At 43.3% G+C, this 17,102-nt stretch overlaps 1 protein-coding gene across 5 annotated transcripts in view; it reads right to left on the reverse strand.

Annotated features, from left to right (window-relative positions):
* Positions 1-17,102, reverse strand: part of myrf (myelin regulatory factor) — a 236,360-nt gene that overhangs the window by 76,365 nt on the left and 142,893 nt on the right. For 4 of the 5 annotated variants that reach the window (XM_080191600.1, XM_080191602.1, XM_080191598.1 and 1 more), the window contains 2 exons: positions 6,357-6,627; positions 5,457-5,557 (listed from right to left, as the gene is read on the reverse strand). In XM_080191600.1, coding sequence (XP_080047726.1) covers positions 5,457-5,557; positions 6,357-6,627 — 372 coding nt within the window. The remainder of the gene's footprint in view (positions 1-5,456; positions 5,558-6,356; positions 6,628-17,102) is intronic. The other variant, XM_080191599.1, reaches the window with a different exon arrangement.

Genomic DNA, 17,102 nt, shown 5'->3' on the forward strand with positions numbered 1-17,102 from the left:
AGCAGTTTCAGTTATTTCTGATGCTGAACCACAGTTGGAGAAAAGTTCTCTCAGCCATCATTCATAAAGTTGCAGGTATAGAATTCAAGTTCACAGATCAGCTAAATGTAACCCTTCAGTATAGAGAGAAGAATCACTGAAACCTTATATGTGATCCTGAAGCTGGATTGTTCACTCTTTAGCCAGGAAGCCTATACTGACTTACGTCTGATTCATAGAGTAAAGAAGCCAGAAAGTTGAGAAAATTATTCTGAAACTTAAGAGCTGAATTTCCACAGCTGTTGACAAGGCTAGGCAAGCCGAAGACAGCAGATCACATCACTCTCCATCTTAAAATGAAGCCGGTGTGTCTGTTTAAACCCAGAAATGTTCCTCATCCACTCTTGACAAAGGTAAAGAAACAAACTGAGTCCATGTTGGAGCCAGGGGATGATTTCACCTGTGACAGATCTAACAAGCTGAAGTTTATTTATTAGTGTCATAAATAGGCTTACATTAACACTGCAATGAAGTTACTGTGAAAATCCCCTCGATGCCACACTGTTCGAGTACACTGAGGGAGAATTTAGCATGGCCCAATCCATTTAACCAGCATGTCTTTCGGACTCTGGGAGGATACCCGAACACCTGGAGGAAACCTACACAGACAAGGGGAGAATGTGTAGACTCCACACAGACAGTGACCCAAGCTGGGAATTGAACCTCGGTCTCTGGCACTGTGAGGTAGCAATGCTAACCACTGTGCCGCCGTGCTACCCTGCCCCCACAAAAACTGGTGTTTGGGATGATCCCGATGCCAAAACCAACTATTCAATTAGAAATTGCGTGGATCTTACAAGCTGAACAAAACAGTTGAACACAAAGTTCATTCTCTGTCATTTGTGAATGACAGTTTAGCAAAACCAGGCAGGATTTCAATCTTCACAAAGATAGATGCAGATAGTGACCTTTGGCAGCTGCCCCTCAGTGAAGGGCCTAAGTTGCTCACAAGCTTTATTATATCATTTTGGAGGGTTTGTTTCACCAGATTACCCTTCAGCATCACATTAGTGCCAGGAATCTTCTAGAGGACATTCCCACCTACCCTACGAGATCTGGATGGATGTCACATGGATGAATTTTTGATCCATGGATCCACTCAAACGGAGCATGACACTGGAGTGAGAGCTGTGCTTAAAATCTACAGGAGCAGGGCTTGCACTCAACAACCAAAGCAAATTCTTGCAGCCAACTGTCCAGTTCTTTGGCAAATTGTGGATGCATCTGGTGTCAAAGTTGATCCACAAATGAGGAGGACAATCAAGAAGTTCCCAGCTCCTTGGAATGTGGCTGAACTCCAGAGATTCATGGATATGAGAAACCAGTTGGAAAGTTCCTACCCAACATTCTACTGATGTGCCACTATAACCAGTGTTATGACAAGACATGTTGCTGGGAGAAAGCACAACAAAGAACTTGTTAAAAATTAAAAAGATGCTGATATCATCTGATATTTTAGTTCAATATGGCCTGGAGCTATCCTTATCATTGATGCCGATAACCTTCTAAGAGATTAGGGGCTGCACTCTTTCAGATACAGACAGCTGGAAAGCAGAAACCAGTTTTTCTACCTATCCCATTCACTGAACAGATATAAGCAATGATAGTGAAAGGAACATTAGTTGCTATATGAGGTGGCACGGTGGCATAGTGATTGGAATTGCTGCCTCACAGTGCCAGGGACCCAGGTTTGATTCCCGGCTTGGGTCACTGTCAGTGTAGAGTCTGCACATTCTCCCCACGTCTGCGTGGATTTCCTCTGGATGCTCCAATTTCCTCCCACAGTCCGAGAGATGTGCTGGGTAGGTGGATTGGCCATGCTAAATTCTCCCTCAGTGTACTTGAATAGGCACCGCTGGAGTGTGGCAACTAGGGGATTTTCACAGTAACTTCATTGCAGTGTTAATGTAAGTCTACTTGTGACTAATAAATAAACAATAAACTTTAAACACAGGCTTATGAAAAGTTAGCAGATGATGTTCTTGGTCTCCACTTTAAGATAGAGACAGACCACAACTCCTTACTGACACACTGAAATTCCAACGAGTTAGCAAAAATGCCTTCACAACTAGAATTCAGATTAAGGCTGATGAGACTTGATGCAAAGACAGAGTATGATGTGGAACAACAGGATACAATGGATGCTTTGTCCCATTTACTAAGACCTAAACACAATGATTTAGTTCTTGTTGAAGAAGTAGAAACCTTTGCACCAACAACAACCACAACTCTATCAGTAACAAACCAGCAGCCAAATGAAATCAGAGGTGCACATAAATTTGATAAAGAATGTGCTCGGGTCAGAGATTACTGCATCAAAGCATCATAGAATCCCTACAGTGCAGAAGAGGCCATCTGGCCCATTGAGTCTGCACTGACTGTCCAATAGAGCCCGGCCCTCTCCACACCCTATCCCCATAACTCCACGCATTTACTACGGCCAATCTGCCCAACATACATATCCTGGGCCACCAAGTGGCAATTTAGCATGGCCAATCCACCTAACCTGCACATCTCTGGACTGTAGGAGGAAACTGGAGCACCTGGAGGAAATCCATGCCGACATGGGGCGAACATGCAAATTCCACACAGACTGTCATCCAAGGCCGGGACTGAATCTGAGCCCCTGGCACTGTGATGAAGCAGTGCTAACCACTGTCCCACTGTGTCACCTACAAGCCAGCATGCATAACATGCAATCCCAATTCTCAAACAATACGATAAACAGAGAGGACATCTCAGTGTAGTTGACGATTGACTCATCTATGATGAGAAATTGATCATTCCAGGAGTTCTGAGATTTGATATACTGCAATGACTGCAGCAAGGATATTTGGGTATCATAAAATATTCAGTTGTCCAGTCGAGGCAAGTTTTCTGATTGGTGACCAGGTCTCGCCAAATATTGGAACAGATGATATCAAACCGTGTTACTTGTGCTATTCATCAGCAGGAGAAAGAAGAATAATTGGCAGAATCTTCTGACCTGTCACGATCATGGGAACATCATGGGATGACTTCCCTGAACACAGGGATATGATATCCTTGATTAGAGTAGACTCCTTCTCCAGATGGATAGCGGTCAAGCAACTGCAGGGTTACACTCCTGAAGCAGTCAACTCAGACAGTGGACCACAGTTTGCCAATGAATATGTTGAAAGGTTCATAGCTTCATAAGAATTTGTCCACACTGCCAGTTCACCAAGATACCCTCAAACTAAGGGTGAAGCTGAAAGAGGAGCGTGCACAGTGAATGCATTGCTGAAGAATAATGACATCTAACTTCCATTTCTGAGCTATTGCTCAACTGCGCTCCAAAATGGTTTAGCACCATGTGAACTCCTCTTGGGAAGAGGCTGAGAACTCAAATTCCTTGCTTTCTCTTGTAGATCCTGTGACAAGGCAGTCACTTTCAGATGTTTCTTCATGAAGTTAATTTTTTTTTTTACCTCAGTGGACACTGTAAGTAAATTAGCACAAGACCAAGATTATTACAGGAGTGAAGAGGGTGCCCACTGTTCCAAGAACTGAATGGCACTGGCTGAGAAGTCTCGGGAGCCTAATCCAAGGCACGTAGTTTTCAAAGGAGCCACCGCGTGGGAACATCAACCTCATACGCAAGTCATGGAGGTGGTTTGCAAGTATTTAGTTGGGACAACGAAGAATCCACTGCGTATATCTGTCACACTATACAAACATTTCTTACCATCTGTAGGGTACCTTACAATCTGTGGCAGTCCAAGTGAAGATGCCAGGAAAAACTTCTGAAATGCCAATGACTCGTGCTTCAATACATACTTTGAGCAGGACAGTTTGACAGGGTTTATCTGGGACTATTCTATCCGGGACAATGCCATTCAGAAACTTCTCTGTACCTGTGTCTAGAACAGTTGCCTTCAAAGAACAGCTGCAAACGTCATTGTAGTGGGCCCACTTCCTGAAGGCTTTCTTATTACTGCAACTGCCAGGTTGATCGAAGTTAGTCTTCCTGGGATAACAGCTACCCTGAAATGAGTTATCTCTGGTCTCAAAGGTAATCCTCCCAGCCATCTGCTTCTTTTCCTCAGGTAGCTCAAGGAGCACTTCATATGACTGGTAGATTAGGAACTTGAGTAAGTAAGATAGCTAGCACAAAGGGTAGCTACAATATTATTCATTTGCAAATAGGGAGAATGGATTATCTGATATGTTCTGGTGAATGGTATTGTTTAAAGTAAACAGAACTTGATCAACATAGAAATGTAAGTTCATTTCTGTGTCCAGCTTTTAGCAATTGGAAAACACCAAGGAAATGTAAACTTCTATTTCATGAAGGACTTGGCAGAAGTGAGAGTGAGAGCCTTTTTGCAAGTGTGTGGGAACAAAACAGGTAGCTATGAAAGGATTTTATTACAAATAACAAAGAACAACCCAGCACGGGAAACAGGCCCTTCGGCCCAACAAGCCCGCGCCACCGCATCACCCTATTTATTCACCTTTATTTATTTATTCACCTTTGAATTATTCAAAGTTCCTGTTCCTATTTCTTAAGTTCCTATTTTAATGCAGAGGAATAGGCTAGTAGTGGGTCTTAAAGGGAGCTTGCTTTTTGGAGATGATATACTTTACAAATGCATTTTCCTCCATTCATCAGCTCAAATCCACCTCCATATGGGGAATAGCCCAGAGGAGAATCCTGGCCTGAGAGTCAGTAGGGCCAACACAAACAAATGTGTTTCTATCTCCTTTTCTTATTCATTCATGGGACACGGGCATCGCTGGCATGCCAGCATTTATTGCCCATCCCTAGATGTCCGAGGGCAGTTGAGAGTCAACCACATTGCTGTGACTCTGGAGTGGCAGATTTCCTTCCCTAAAGGACATTAGCGAACCAGATAGGTGATTACAACAATCAACAATGGTTTCGTGGTCATCAGTAAATTCTTCTTTCCAGAGTTTTTTTTATTGGATTCAAATTTCACCATCTGCTGTGGCGGCATTCACACCCAGGTCCCCAGAACATTAGCTGAGCTTCTGATTAATAGTCTAGTGGTAATATCTCGAGGCCAATGCCTCGCCTCATCCAAAATCCATTTGCACATGCCTTTTCTGCAGAAGTTCACTGAATAGGATTAACAGGAAGAATCCTGGCTGACTAGCTCCCTTCCTAACTCCTGGGCACTTACATTCTAATTGTTAGAACCAACTGCAACCTTAGCTGAAATGAGCTAAGGCAGCACTGATTGAAGCTGAGACTGCTTAGACTGTGGCTCCAGACTGACCAATGCATTTACATTGGATCACTCAAGAAGCTCTATATCAGCATTGACATGTCATCTTCCCGCAACTGAAAAGTTAAAATGTCAGGTAATTATTATTCTAAACCCGAGCTGAAATAGTTGCCAGATGGAATAGAAACAAAAAGATGAGGCTCTTACCTGGCTCTTGTTTTATCATTCCATTCAGTATCTGGGTGTTTAAAGTATTTGGAGGTGAGTCTGAATGTTTCCGCTTTTTGGCTGGATGCACAGGAATACCACTGGAGAGACGAGGTATCATTAAGGTCAGAAGGGTGTGGCTAGGAGAGTGAGCGATAAATCTAAAGAGAAATCTAAAGGCAAACTTTATTCATGCTTTCTTATCCGAAAACTGTGATTATTAGCATCTCATATACTTCATAACTTTCACTATAAAGTCCATCACAAATGGGATGAGTTTACAGAAAAGCTGCCAAATTAGCAGCAATAAAAATGCTAATAGCATATTAATCTGTTACTTAACCGTTGAGTTCCTTTTTTGCATTCGCCGGAAACAAGAGCAGCATGTGACACAGTAGTTAGCACTGCTGCCTCACAGAGTTAGGAATCCAGGTTCGATTCCAGCCTCGGATGATTATCTCTGTGGAATTTGCACATTCTCCCTATGTCTGCGCAGGTTTCCTCCTGTTTCCTCCCACACTCCAAAGATGTGTAGGTTAGGTTGATTGGCCATGCTAAATTGCCCCTTAGTGTCGGGGGATTTGCAGGGTAAATACGTGGACAGGGTGGGATTGTTGTTGGTGCAGGCTCAATGGGCTGAATGGCCTCTTTCTGCACTGTAGGGATTCTATGAAATGCAATCAAGAGTAATAAATACCTGAAGTTTGATGATTGGAAAGAAGACCATACATCGAGTGGTTGAGGCAAAAAGGTACTTTTTGTGTTAGAGTGATCAGTCTCAGCAGTACTCAGAATATACACATAAAATCAGACTACGTCATGTATTAAGGTACAACACATGTGCACGCACACACATTCACAGGCATACTCTCTCTGAGGCTAAAGCCTCTTGCATCTTACTCTGATCCATGATGTTGCAGAAGCTGGTGGAGCATCTGGGACTGCTGGGCCTGATGGAGCTCATTTGGAGATATTCCTGATACTGGATACTGGGGCATCATTGGCTCAGGCTTCATGTACATCTCCCGTGGCACATTAGGATAGTGGGTGCTGGGCGGCTGGTGAGGGTGCGGCGGTTGGAGATGCGCTTGTGCCGGATGTTCCATGCGAGAAGGAGGGGTCATGTGACATAAATGCTCAGGGGTCATAGTGCGAAGAAGATGAGACTCTGCTGAAAGACATAAATAGGTTTTAATGCTTTCCAAGTTGGTGTACTTGGGTAACTTCCCTTCATGAAACATGTCATTTTATTGTGGATTTGTTTGTAACAGGTTGGACTTGCAAATAATTGGCAACATCCACCTTTGCTGTTACTCTGGGTGACTCTGAGTAACAAACTTATGAACATTAGGGCAAATTAACTGAGCCTGGATTTTCACCCCGAGTCAGAGTTGGGAAAATTCCCTGACTCTGCAATCCGAACTTAACGGGTGGGGGACATGCCCTGGATATTAAAATTTTCTTTCCAGGGAGAAGGGGTCATGTGTCTAAGGAGGAAGGTGAGAGTTGGACCCGTCTCACCTGGAAATAGTGCAGAGGCAGCCACAGGCACACCACTGTGATAATGGTAGGTTGTGAAATTAGTCATGCAGCACAAATCTTATAATAATAACCCTCAGGCTGACATCAACATAATGAAACAGCAAGCATTGATATTTCTAAACTGCAGACTGTTCCCTTTTTAATTCAACATAAGAACATAAGATATAGGAGCAGGAGTAGGCCAACTAGCCCTTCGAGCCTGCCCCACCATTCAATAAGATCATGGCTGATCTGTCGTGGCTCAGTTCCACATTCCCGCCCTCTCCCCATAACCCTTAATCCCCTCTCTTATCAAAAACCCATCAACCCGCTTCTTAAAAATATTTAGCGAGGTAGCCTCCACCACTTCAACGGGCAGAGAATTCCAGAGATTCACCACCCTTTGAGTGAAGAAATTCTTCCTCAACTCTGTTCTAAACCGCATCCCCCTTTATCTTGAGGCTGTGCCCCCTAGTCCTACTGTCCTTTCTGAGCGGGAAGAGTCTCTCCACCTCTATCCTATCCATCCCATTCATCATCTTATACGTCTCAATGAGATCTCCCCTCATTCTTCTAAACTCTAACGAGTACAAGCCTAGTCTATTCAGCCTCTCCTCATAGCTCAACCCCCTCAACTCCGGCATCAGCCTAGTAAACCTCCTCTGCACTCCCTCCAAGGCCAAAATATCCTTGCGTAAGTACGGCGCCCAAAGCTGCACACAGTACTCCAGCTGCGGTCTCACCAATGCCCTATACAGCCGCAGCAAGACCTCCCTACTTTTATATTCAATCCCCCTCGCGATGAAGGCCAGCATCCCATTCGCCTTCCTGACCACCTGCTGCACCTGCAAACTGGGTTTTTGCGACTCATGCACAAGGACCCCGAGGTCCCTCTGCACCGTCGCCTGCTGCATTTTTTCGCCACGCAAGTAATAATCCTTCCTACCATTATTCCTACCAAAGTGGACCACCTCGCACTTGCCAACATTAAATTCCATTTGCCAGTTCCTGGCCCATTCGCCCAACCTATCTAGATCCTTCTGTAGACTCTCCCCACCCTCCGCACAATTTGCCGTTCCACCAATCTTGGTGTCATCAGCAAATTTCGACACCATACACTCGGTTCCCTCCTCCAGATCATCTATATAAATGCTAAATAGCTGAGGCCCCAGCACCAACCCCTGGGGCACTCCACTAAGCCACCAACTGCCAATCCGAATAGCACCCATTGACCCCCACTCTCTGCCTCCTATTTGACAACCAACCCTCTATCCATGCTAACACCCTACCCCCAACTCCATGTCCCCTGACCTTCTGCAATAACAAGGGGCAGAAAATTTAAATGCATTGACAGTTTGATAGTTCCAATGAGTTTATACACTTCTTACACATATTCACGTATACTTTTAACTGATGAGCACTTGACTCCTCCCAAAGGGCACACCACCTCTCCCAAAGGACACCATACTTCTCCCAAAGATGAACCTGTCCAAACAGTCCCTACCTCTTCAAAAGCATACCCTACTTTTGCATAGAACTCTGGTAAATTTAGACCTTCTTCTCAAAAGTGTAAGGCCCACAGATCATATTTTGGACATTCAACTGATGGAAATTGGATGTGTTTGAAGGTAGTTGTGCTTTTACATGTGCAGCTATCCCCATGAATCATAAATGTGCAAACTACAATCTGCCCCTGTTCCCCTCCCTGCTGAAAATACGGAGTGCCTAGTTCAAGGGCACAACTCCAGAATGGCTCCGGTGTCATTTTGGTGAAACTGGTGACCTTCTCCATCCCAATGAAAGTTCAGGCCCAACTCTTGAACAGCTCATATAATACAACCCTCTTCTCTGTTGATCAATTCCAATCATATCCAAACTTTATTTTGTAAAGTGCATTAAGTTTCTCTTTAAGTTTTAATTGTCTTTTCAATGTTCCTCCCCCCACTGACTGGAAAGTGCTCATTCCTTGGATTCGTGGGAGCTAAGATCCTCCAATCCTTAGGTGTGAGTCTAGGTCCCCAAACCAAACTTCATCTGATAATGCATACTTTCCAGCTGGGGCTTTGGCACCAATTATAGTATTCCACCAACAACCCTGACTCAGATTTGTCAGTGCAAACTGCAGGAGCAAACTGGATTTGTATTTTAGTTTTATCACCCACTATTTCTCCTGAAGATGCGGACACATATTAGGAAAAGACACTTCACACACATGGCTTTCTTTATATCTTTACATGAGGGAGTTGATAGATTATCGGTAGCAGCTATTCAATCATAAAGGTTGTCATAGATGAACCTTGTCCTTGAAACAGGTGAAGCTGACACAGATACACTTAAACAAACTGAGGTAAGATGATAAAAAGTATTGGATAAAGTAGATGTGGAGTGGATGCTTCTTTTTGTGGGACATTCTAGGATGAGGGATAGCAAATTTAAAACAGAGTTGAGGAGAAACTACTTATCGCAAAGGGTGTGAATCTGTGTAATTCGCTACCCCAAAGTGTGGTGGATGTTGGGACAGTGAGTAAATTTAAGGAGGAGTTAGACAGATTTTTAATTGGTAATGGGTTGAAGGGTTATGGGGAGAAGACAGGAAAATGAGGATGAGAGGCATATCAGCCATGATTGAATGGCAGAGTGGACTCGATGGGCCAAAAGGCCTAATTCTGCTCCTATATCTGATGGACTTATGAACTTACTACTTGGCATCACTTTAAATGGTCATGAGTGAGAACACCAACTGATTGTTTTCTCTCTAACTCATGGATGCTGAGGCCAACTCTAAAACCATAATGGCTGTCATGACAGAAGGCGGATTTCTTGAATTCAACTCAATGGCAATCAAATCTGAGACCCAGGTCTATGTGTAGAATACTTATTCATTCAGTCATTGATGGATCATTCTCAAATAGCTCACATTTTTGTGTGGCTTAAGCAGAGAAGCTCCAAGAGCAGTTCTACCTGAGATCAATTAAAGTCCACTGTCCAGTTATGCTTAAACTTGTATTGAACATTCCTGAGATGTTGTAATAAAACCTTTCAATTGCAAGAAAGCAAATCAAAAATTGTTTAATCTTTAATCGGTGGCTCAGTGGTTAGCACTGCTGCCTCACAGCATCAGGGACCTGGGTTCAATTCCAGCCTCAGGTCACTGTCAGTGTGGAGTCTGCGTGGGTTTCCTCCGGGTGCTCAAGTTTCCTCCCACCATCCAAAGATGTGTGGTTAGGTTGATTGGCTATGCTAAATTGACTGTGGTGTCAGGGGAATTACTAGGGCAAACAAGTGGGGTTAAGGGTAAAGGACCAGGGTGGCATTGTGGTCAGTGCAGACTTGATGAACTGAATGGCCTCCTTTACACTACAGGGCTTCCATGATTCTTCATCAATCTTTCCATTGTCTTTCCATGCCATGAAACATTATTGTTACTCGTGCATAAGGGTTACTCTGCAGTGTACAGTGCAATAGACTGATGGGAACTTGGGTCTGCATCTGATATCACTGACATGGGCGGTTCCTATTCCTAATCATGCCATCAAAGGCAATTGTCAAGTGCTCCTTTTATATATCTGAGGTAATGGTGAGATAGCCCCATCCCTTGTTTCTTCTGACTAAACAAGACAAGGAGGAGGTAAATATTCTAGTATTATTCCACACTCAACTAGACTATGAATAAAGCTCCAGAAGCAGCAGTGAGGGAGTCATCCAACAAAGACCACAAGTAAGGGGAATGAAAGTGGATTTTGGTGTGTGGGAATTGCCACTAACAAAAGCTCAGGCAGGAACAGGCAGATTGGTAATGGGCAGAAAGGCACAGAAAACTGGAGTGGAGAAGCAAGTAGAGAAAAATTAGGCAGTTGGTAGAGGAATGTGCAGTCACAGCAAAGCCCTGGGATGGAAGGAGAGGAGGATGGAATTTTGAAGGTTGTTTTCCCTTCAAATACATAGGTTCACTGTGTCTCTGCCAGGGAAATATTCTTAACAAGTTTCTACCACATCCCACTTTGACAAACTCTTCCCCATCATAACTAACCTCATGCCTTGAGCCACAATATGGACTGAGGCAGGAACATTCAGCCACATGCCTAATTTTAGAATCTTTGAGGTGGGAGGTGTTCCAGAGAACAGTATGGGAACGCTACCTATTGTAAGGTGCGGTTGTGAGATCCCCAAGCAATGTTAACAACAGCATGAATGACCTTGGGAATCTGAATCCAAGGTTAAGTGAAACAAATAAATAACCTTGATTATGACCCAAAATGTAATAGAGAAGCTGGACTGACAGACAGAAAAAGGGACAGACTTGCATTTATATCAATGGATATTGTTGTTGCAGGAGTTGGATGATAGAAAAAAGTTAAGTGAAATGTGACAGGATAGGTGCATCTAAACAAGGCTTTTAATATATTGTTAGTGTTAGTAATTTGCACGTTGTGGGTTTTTTTATATACTACCTCCTGATGTCGTTGGGAGAGACACTTGCTCCAACGGGTGACTAGAGATGTAACACATATTCTCCCTCCCTGTGTGAAGTTTGCACGGTCCCCCTGCCATGTCTTCACCGGTTTCCTCCAGGTGCTCCGGCCTCCCCCCACACTCCAAAGATGTGTGGGTTAGGTTGATCGGCCTTGATAAATTGCCCATTAGTCAGGTGAATGTGTGGGGTTACAGGCATAGGGCCTGGGTGGGATTGTTGTCGCTGCAGGCTCAATGGGCCAAACAGCCTCCATCTACACTGTCGGAATTCTATGTAACTGCCAGTGTGACAATTGGAAAAGTAAAATCAAACAGAAAATGCTGGCATTGTGATTTAGAATAGCAAATGTTTCCAGACATGGATCAAAAATCGTAACTATAAAAAATAATGGACTCTCAATTAGAAGTGTGTGCCCTATGTAAATATTTAGACATTACAGCAATGGAAAAATGGGATATTTCATCTGATGGGGAAAATTTTCTTACCCATGTATTTTTCATGTGGCACCTACCAAAGAAAAATGGCGCACAGATTTTAAATTTGCTTTTCAAAATAAAATTTTGTTGGAAACTTTCCTTTGAATAATGACTATGATCTTAATAAAAGGAGCTCCAGTCATTCAGTTGTCTTTTCAATGAGATGTTAGACCAAGGCCCTATCTGCCTGCTGGGTGGATGTCAAGTTTTAAGTTTATTTATTAGTTTCACAAATAGGCTTACATTAACACTGCAATGAAGCTACTGTGAAAATCCCTGCAATGATCCCATGTTAATATTGCAAAAGCAGCAAGGGAGCCATTGCCCAGTGTTGGCCAACATTTATCCCTCAGATCAACATCACAAAAGGGGATTATCACATTGCTGTTTATGGGAGTTTGTTGTGCGCATACTGGCTTTCACATTTCCCATATTACAACAGCGATGACTCTTCAAAACTGATTCAGTTGGCTGTAAAGTGTTTTGGGATGTCCAGTCGTCATGAAAAGTGCAACATGAAATGCAAGTCTCTCTCTCTCTCTTTATGCAAGCGAGAAGGTCTCGGGTCTAATCCAAGTTCTGAGCTCAGTGTTGCTTGATTTAATTCACCCTGGAAAAGATGAGAAGCAAAACAACCACTGAGAGAAGCTCCCAGCTCAGGTGCGGAACAGATATGAGGGAGAGGAAAGCTCCCTTTAATTGATCTGTTCCCACAAGGTGGCTATCAACTGACCTCAGTGGAACTCTGGATGTTGTTGGACATGAGTAAACTTTCCTGTGATGACCCTGGCATTCAAATACCAATATCCTCTATTGAAAAGTGACTCTGCAGGTGAGGTACCTGGGGATGAGATCCTAAAGAATTTGTTCATTCAGAAGAGAAAATTATGTTTTTTAAAAATCTTGAATGACCATAACAATAAATTAAAACATCTTTCCTTATTTCATCCAAATGGGGAGGAGGAATGTAAGCAGCGTCCGAAAGTCGAAGCACCTTGTGTCGAGATTGCCATGAAGTTTACAGTATCCCAGATTTCATTATGTTTGTTCTGGCTTTCTGCCAATCTAACGCAGGGAGTTTTTCCTTGACATTAGTACATTACAAAGTGTACTGTTTCTTATCATTCTGAATAACTCTCTCACTTTTAAAAACAGTTTCTTAAACAAACAGTTGTTATAAATTGCCTCTCTAATCTGGATAACCCTTTTAAAAAATATTCTTGCAAAAAAAAAGAGGGAATCAGTTCTGATTCGCAACATTTATCTGATTTTTTTATTCTTTACCTTAGTGAATTCCATGCAGTGACATTTGTATTGTGGAACAGAATTGGATGGCCAGCACTCCTAGGTCACATACAGCAAATGTTAGCAACTGTTGGCATGGATAAGTTTAAGTCTAAAGTGTATTTATTAGTCTCACAGGTAGGCTTATATTAACACTGCAATTAAGTTACTGTGAAAAACCAGTCATAGCACTCCGATGCCTGTTCAGGTAGACTGATGGAAAGTTTAGCATGGCCAATGCACCTAACCAGGACAACTTTCAGATTGTGGGAGGAAAACAGACACAGGGGGAACGTGCAGACCCTGCCAGACAGTGACCCAACTTGAATTGAACGCAGGTCCCGGGTGCTATGAGGCAGCAGTGCTAACCACTGTGTTGCCCCAAGATAGGGCCAGAGTCTGGAAAGCTCAAAAACCTCAGGCAATTTACCTTGTTTGTATCTCCACTTTATTCATGGGTTTGTATTTTGTGAAACCCAAAGTTCAGAAAGGAATTTTTGTGAAGTGCGATTGCCTCAGTAGTTAAATGCTAAAGCAGACCAAGGTTTGTTAGTATCTGCAACTTATAATTTAGTTGGGTTACTGAGAACCTGGATCCAAGTTCCTCTGCCTCCCTCTCCACCCTGTTGTGGCTTCATGTTACACACCTTTGGGACTCATGAAGACAAAAGATTATCCACCACTGAGGAACATTGCTATTTATAAGTGGAATAAAGTCCTTCTATCTTTCTCAATATCCCTAATGGAGCAGAGTGACATTTTTATCTTTTCTACCTTTGCTATAGTCCTTTAAGACATGATCTTTAATTTGGTGACAATCTCTCTTCTTTCTGGCAGAGGCAACGACTTTGAGACTTCCCAAACCCATGGGAACAAAGGACTAGAAAATGTGGCTGCCCTGACTCTTGGGTGCTGGGGTTGGAATTGATTTGATTTTGATTTATTTGATTTATTTTTGTCACGTGTTGATAAAATGTATTGGTGAAAGGTATTGTTTCTTGTGTGTAATATAGATAAAGCATACTGTACATAGAGAAGGAAAGGAGAGGGTGCAGAATGTAATGTAAAGGTCAATTTAATACGAGGTAAGTCCATTCAAGAGTCTGATGGCAGCAGGGAAGAAGCTGTTCTTGAGTCGGTTGGTACGTGTCCTCAGATTTCAGTATCTTTTTCCCGATGGAAGAAGGTGGAAGCGAGTACGAATGGGATGCATGAGGTCCTTGATTATGCTGACTGCTTTTTCAAGGCAGTGGCAAGTGTAGACAGAATTAAGGATGGGAGGCTGCTTTGCATAATGGACTGTGCTACGTTCACAACCTTTTGTTGTATCTTATGGTGTTGTTCAGAGTAGGAGCCATACTAAGCTGTGATACATCCAGAAAAGATGCTTTCTCTGGTGCATCTATAAAAATGGGTGAGAGTCGCAGTGGGCATGCTGACTTCCCCTCTTAAAATGCTGTGAACTCAGTGCATGGGGGTTGCAGGCATCAGGACCTCAAGGGTCACCATTAGAAGAGAGTGAGAAAAGGTTGCCAATCTCTGGTACATGGATCTGAGGGTCTGGCAACAGTGTCTCCTAATCATTACCTCTCTAGTCTCTCAATGCACAACATACCCTATCACTCAGCCCTCCCTGGCACTCAAGACTACTGCTGAACATTCAGATGTCCCATCTCATCCTCCAACATCGTCCAATGCTTCTCGCCTCACACCCACTTTTTACTACCTCCATATATTTTCAACTATGGTAGGCACCCACACACAGCACTATACAATCCTGCCCTCTCTCCTGAAGGTGTATGTTAGAAGGAAGCAGGTAAAATGAGAGACGGGGATTCTCCATGTTCTGAGCCCTATGGAGGAGATGGCTGCCAGCATCATGGGCTCGGATGCACCAGATGCATGGCATCCAATGTCTTTGGGACCATCGAGAAGGATGATTAGTTACTGCCTTATGCTCCTTCTCAACTCCCAGCTCATCCTCATCCTGATACCAGCCCAGAGTTTGGTGCTTCCCACATCACCCACTGCCTCACACCAACCTTCCTACTCTCAGGCAATCTAGCAGTGTTGCCTATCCAGCCACAGGAGCCCAAGGAGGAAGACAGGGAGCATCAGCACAGTGCTGATAAAGAGGCCTGTCGCTTGATCAAACTCTTGGTACCACCAGCTCAGTTACAGGCATCTTGGAGGCAAACATAGAGTTGGTATCTGCACATGCAAAGTGTCCTTGGATTTCATTATAGAGACTGTGGCAAATTCCATGGCTACCATCCTTCCCTTGGTCAGCCTTCAATATGTTGGACTGGGTGCTGCAGCAGTCAAACACTAGCCCTTCATGATGAGAAGCTGGGTTCAAATCTAATCCACACTGATGGAATTAAAGTTTCCTCTACCAAGCTACCTGTAATACATTGGGAAATCTGTTTGAGATAGCCTTAATCTAGTTCTTAGAGAGCTCAAAGCTGAACTAAACCTCAGCACAAATTGACATTAGGTGGACATTACTTTTGGCTGTGAATTAAACACTCTGGCGCATTGAAATAAAGACATGATATTGGGACATTACAGACAAAGCTTTACCTGACCCTGACCTGGGAACAGTTGATCGACGATGTAGTAAGAGCTTCCTTGTGTGTCTAAGCACCTGCAGAAATGGATGTCAGGGTATATAATCTTACTATTGAAAGCAAAATTTGGGAACATTTCTCTACATCGATAGCTCTCATTTGATGAGTCCAGTATTTACTAACTCTCCACCCTGTCCCATATACACCAGGAGAAGCTGATACAGAGGTAACATTATAGGGTGAAGTAGGATAGTTTTCCATTTCCATCTTTTAGTCTCTCGGAATTTACACTCTTCTTGACCCATGGGAGAGCAGATAAAATAAAGGGCTGAATGCTCATGATTTCCTGGTTTAAGGGCTCTGGTTTTAGTGGCAGGTAAGGTACCTGCCAAACTCGGCGAAATCTCAATCAATAACTAGATACATACAAGCAAATCAAGGTTCATGATGTTATTCTGATCAGCTCCTGAGTAAAGGAGAGTTCTCAGATACCTGTCAGGCTTTGTGAGGAAAGTTCAAAAACATTTCTTTGGTGGGATCAGGGAGAGCAGATATGCTCCTCAAGGAGTGAGGAGTCAAATTCTGGCCTCTGCTGCCAGGCCACTCATTATGCCCACATCCTAGATTTACCCTGTTGCTGGCAATGGGTAGCCTTTTAATTTTTATTCTTTCATGGGATGTCACAGAGGGCAGTTAAAAGTCAACCACATTGCTATGGATCTGGAGTCACATGTAGGTCAGACCAGGTAAGGATGGTGAACCAGATGAGTTTTTATGACAATCAATGATAGTTTCATGGTCACCGTTACTGAGACTAGCTTTATATTCCAGATTTATTCACTGAACTTAAATTCTACCAGCTTCCATGGTGGGATTTGAACTCACATCCACAGAGCATCAGCTTGAGTCTCTGATTATTAATCCACTGACATTACCTCTACACCACCATCTTGCCTCAGAGAGTGGTTGACTTTTAACGGCTCTCAAAATGTTTCTGTCATGCCCGTGACGATGCTTGCTGGTATTGGGGCAGGAAAACCCTGCCAAGTGTGTGAGACATTTGAGCTTCAGTAAGGTGTCCTCACTAAAACCTGCCATCTGCAATCTTAAAGCAGGGTGAGGACTGCATTGCCATTGGCTGTGAAGATAATCCTGGGATGAACTCTTGTGCATCAGGCTCCTTTCAGACCAGAGCTAGAGATATTTACAATATTTGCAGTTTGTATTTGCACCGTTGTGTGAGAGAAATCACAGACACTCTTTAGTCATTAAAGCTAATACACTTTCTTCTCTCCAAGAGGAAATCAGATGAATAAGCAGG

This window comes from Carcharhinus amblyrhynchos, chromosome 6, assembly GCF_965287045.1.
Source record: "Carcharhinus amblyrhynchos chromosome 6, sCarAmb.v2.hapA, whole genome shotgun sequence".
Taxonomy (NCBI): domain Eukaryota; kingdom Metazoa; phylum Chordata; class Chondrichthyes; order Carcharhiniformes; family Carcharhinidae; genus Carcharhinus; species Carcharhinus amblyrhynchos.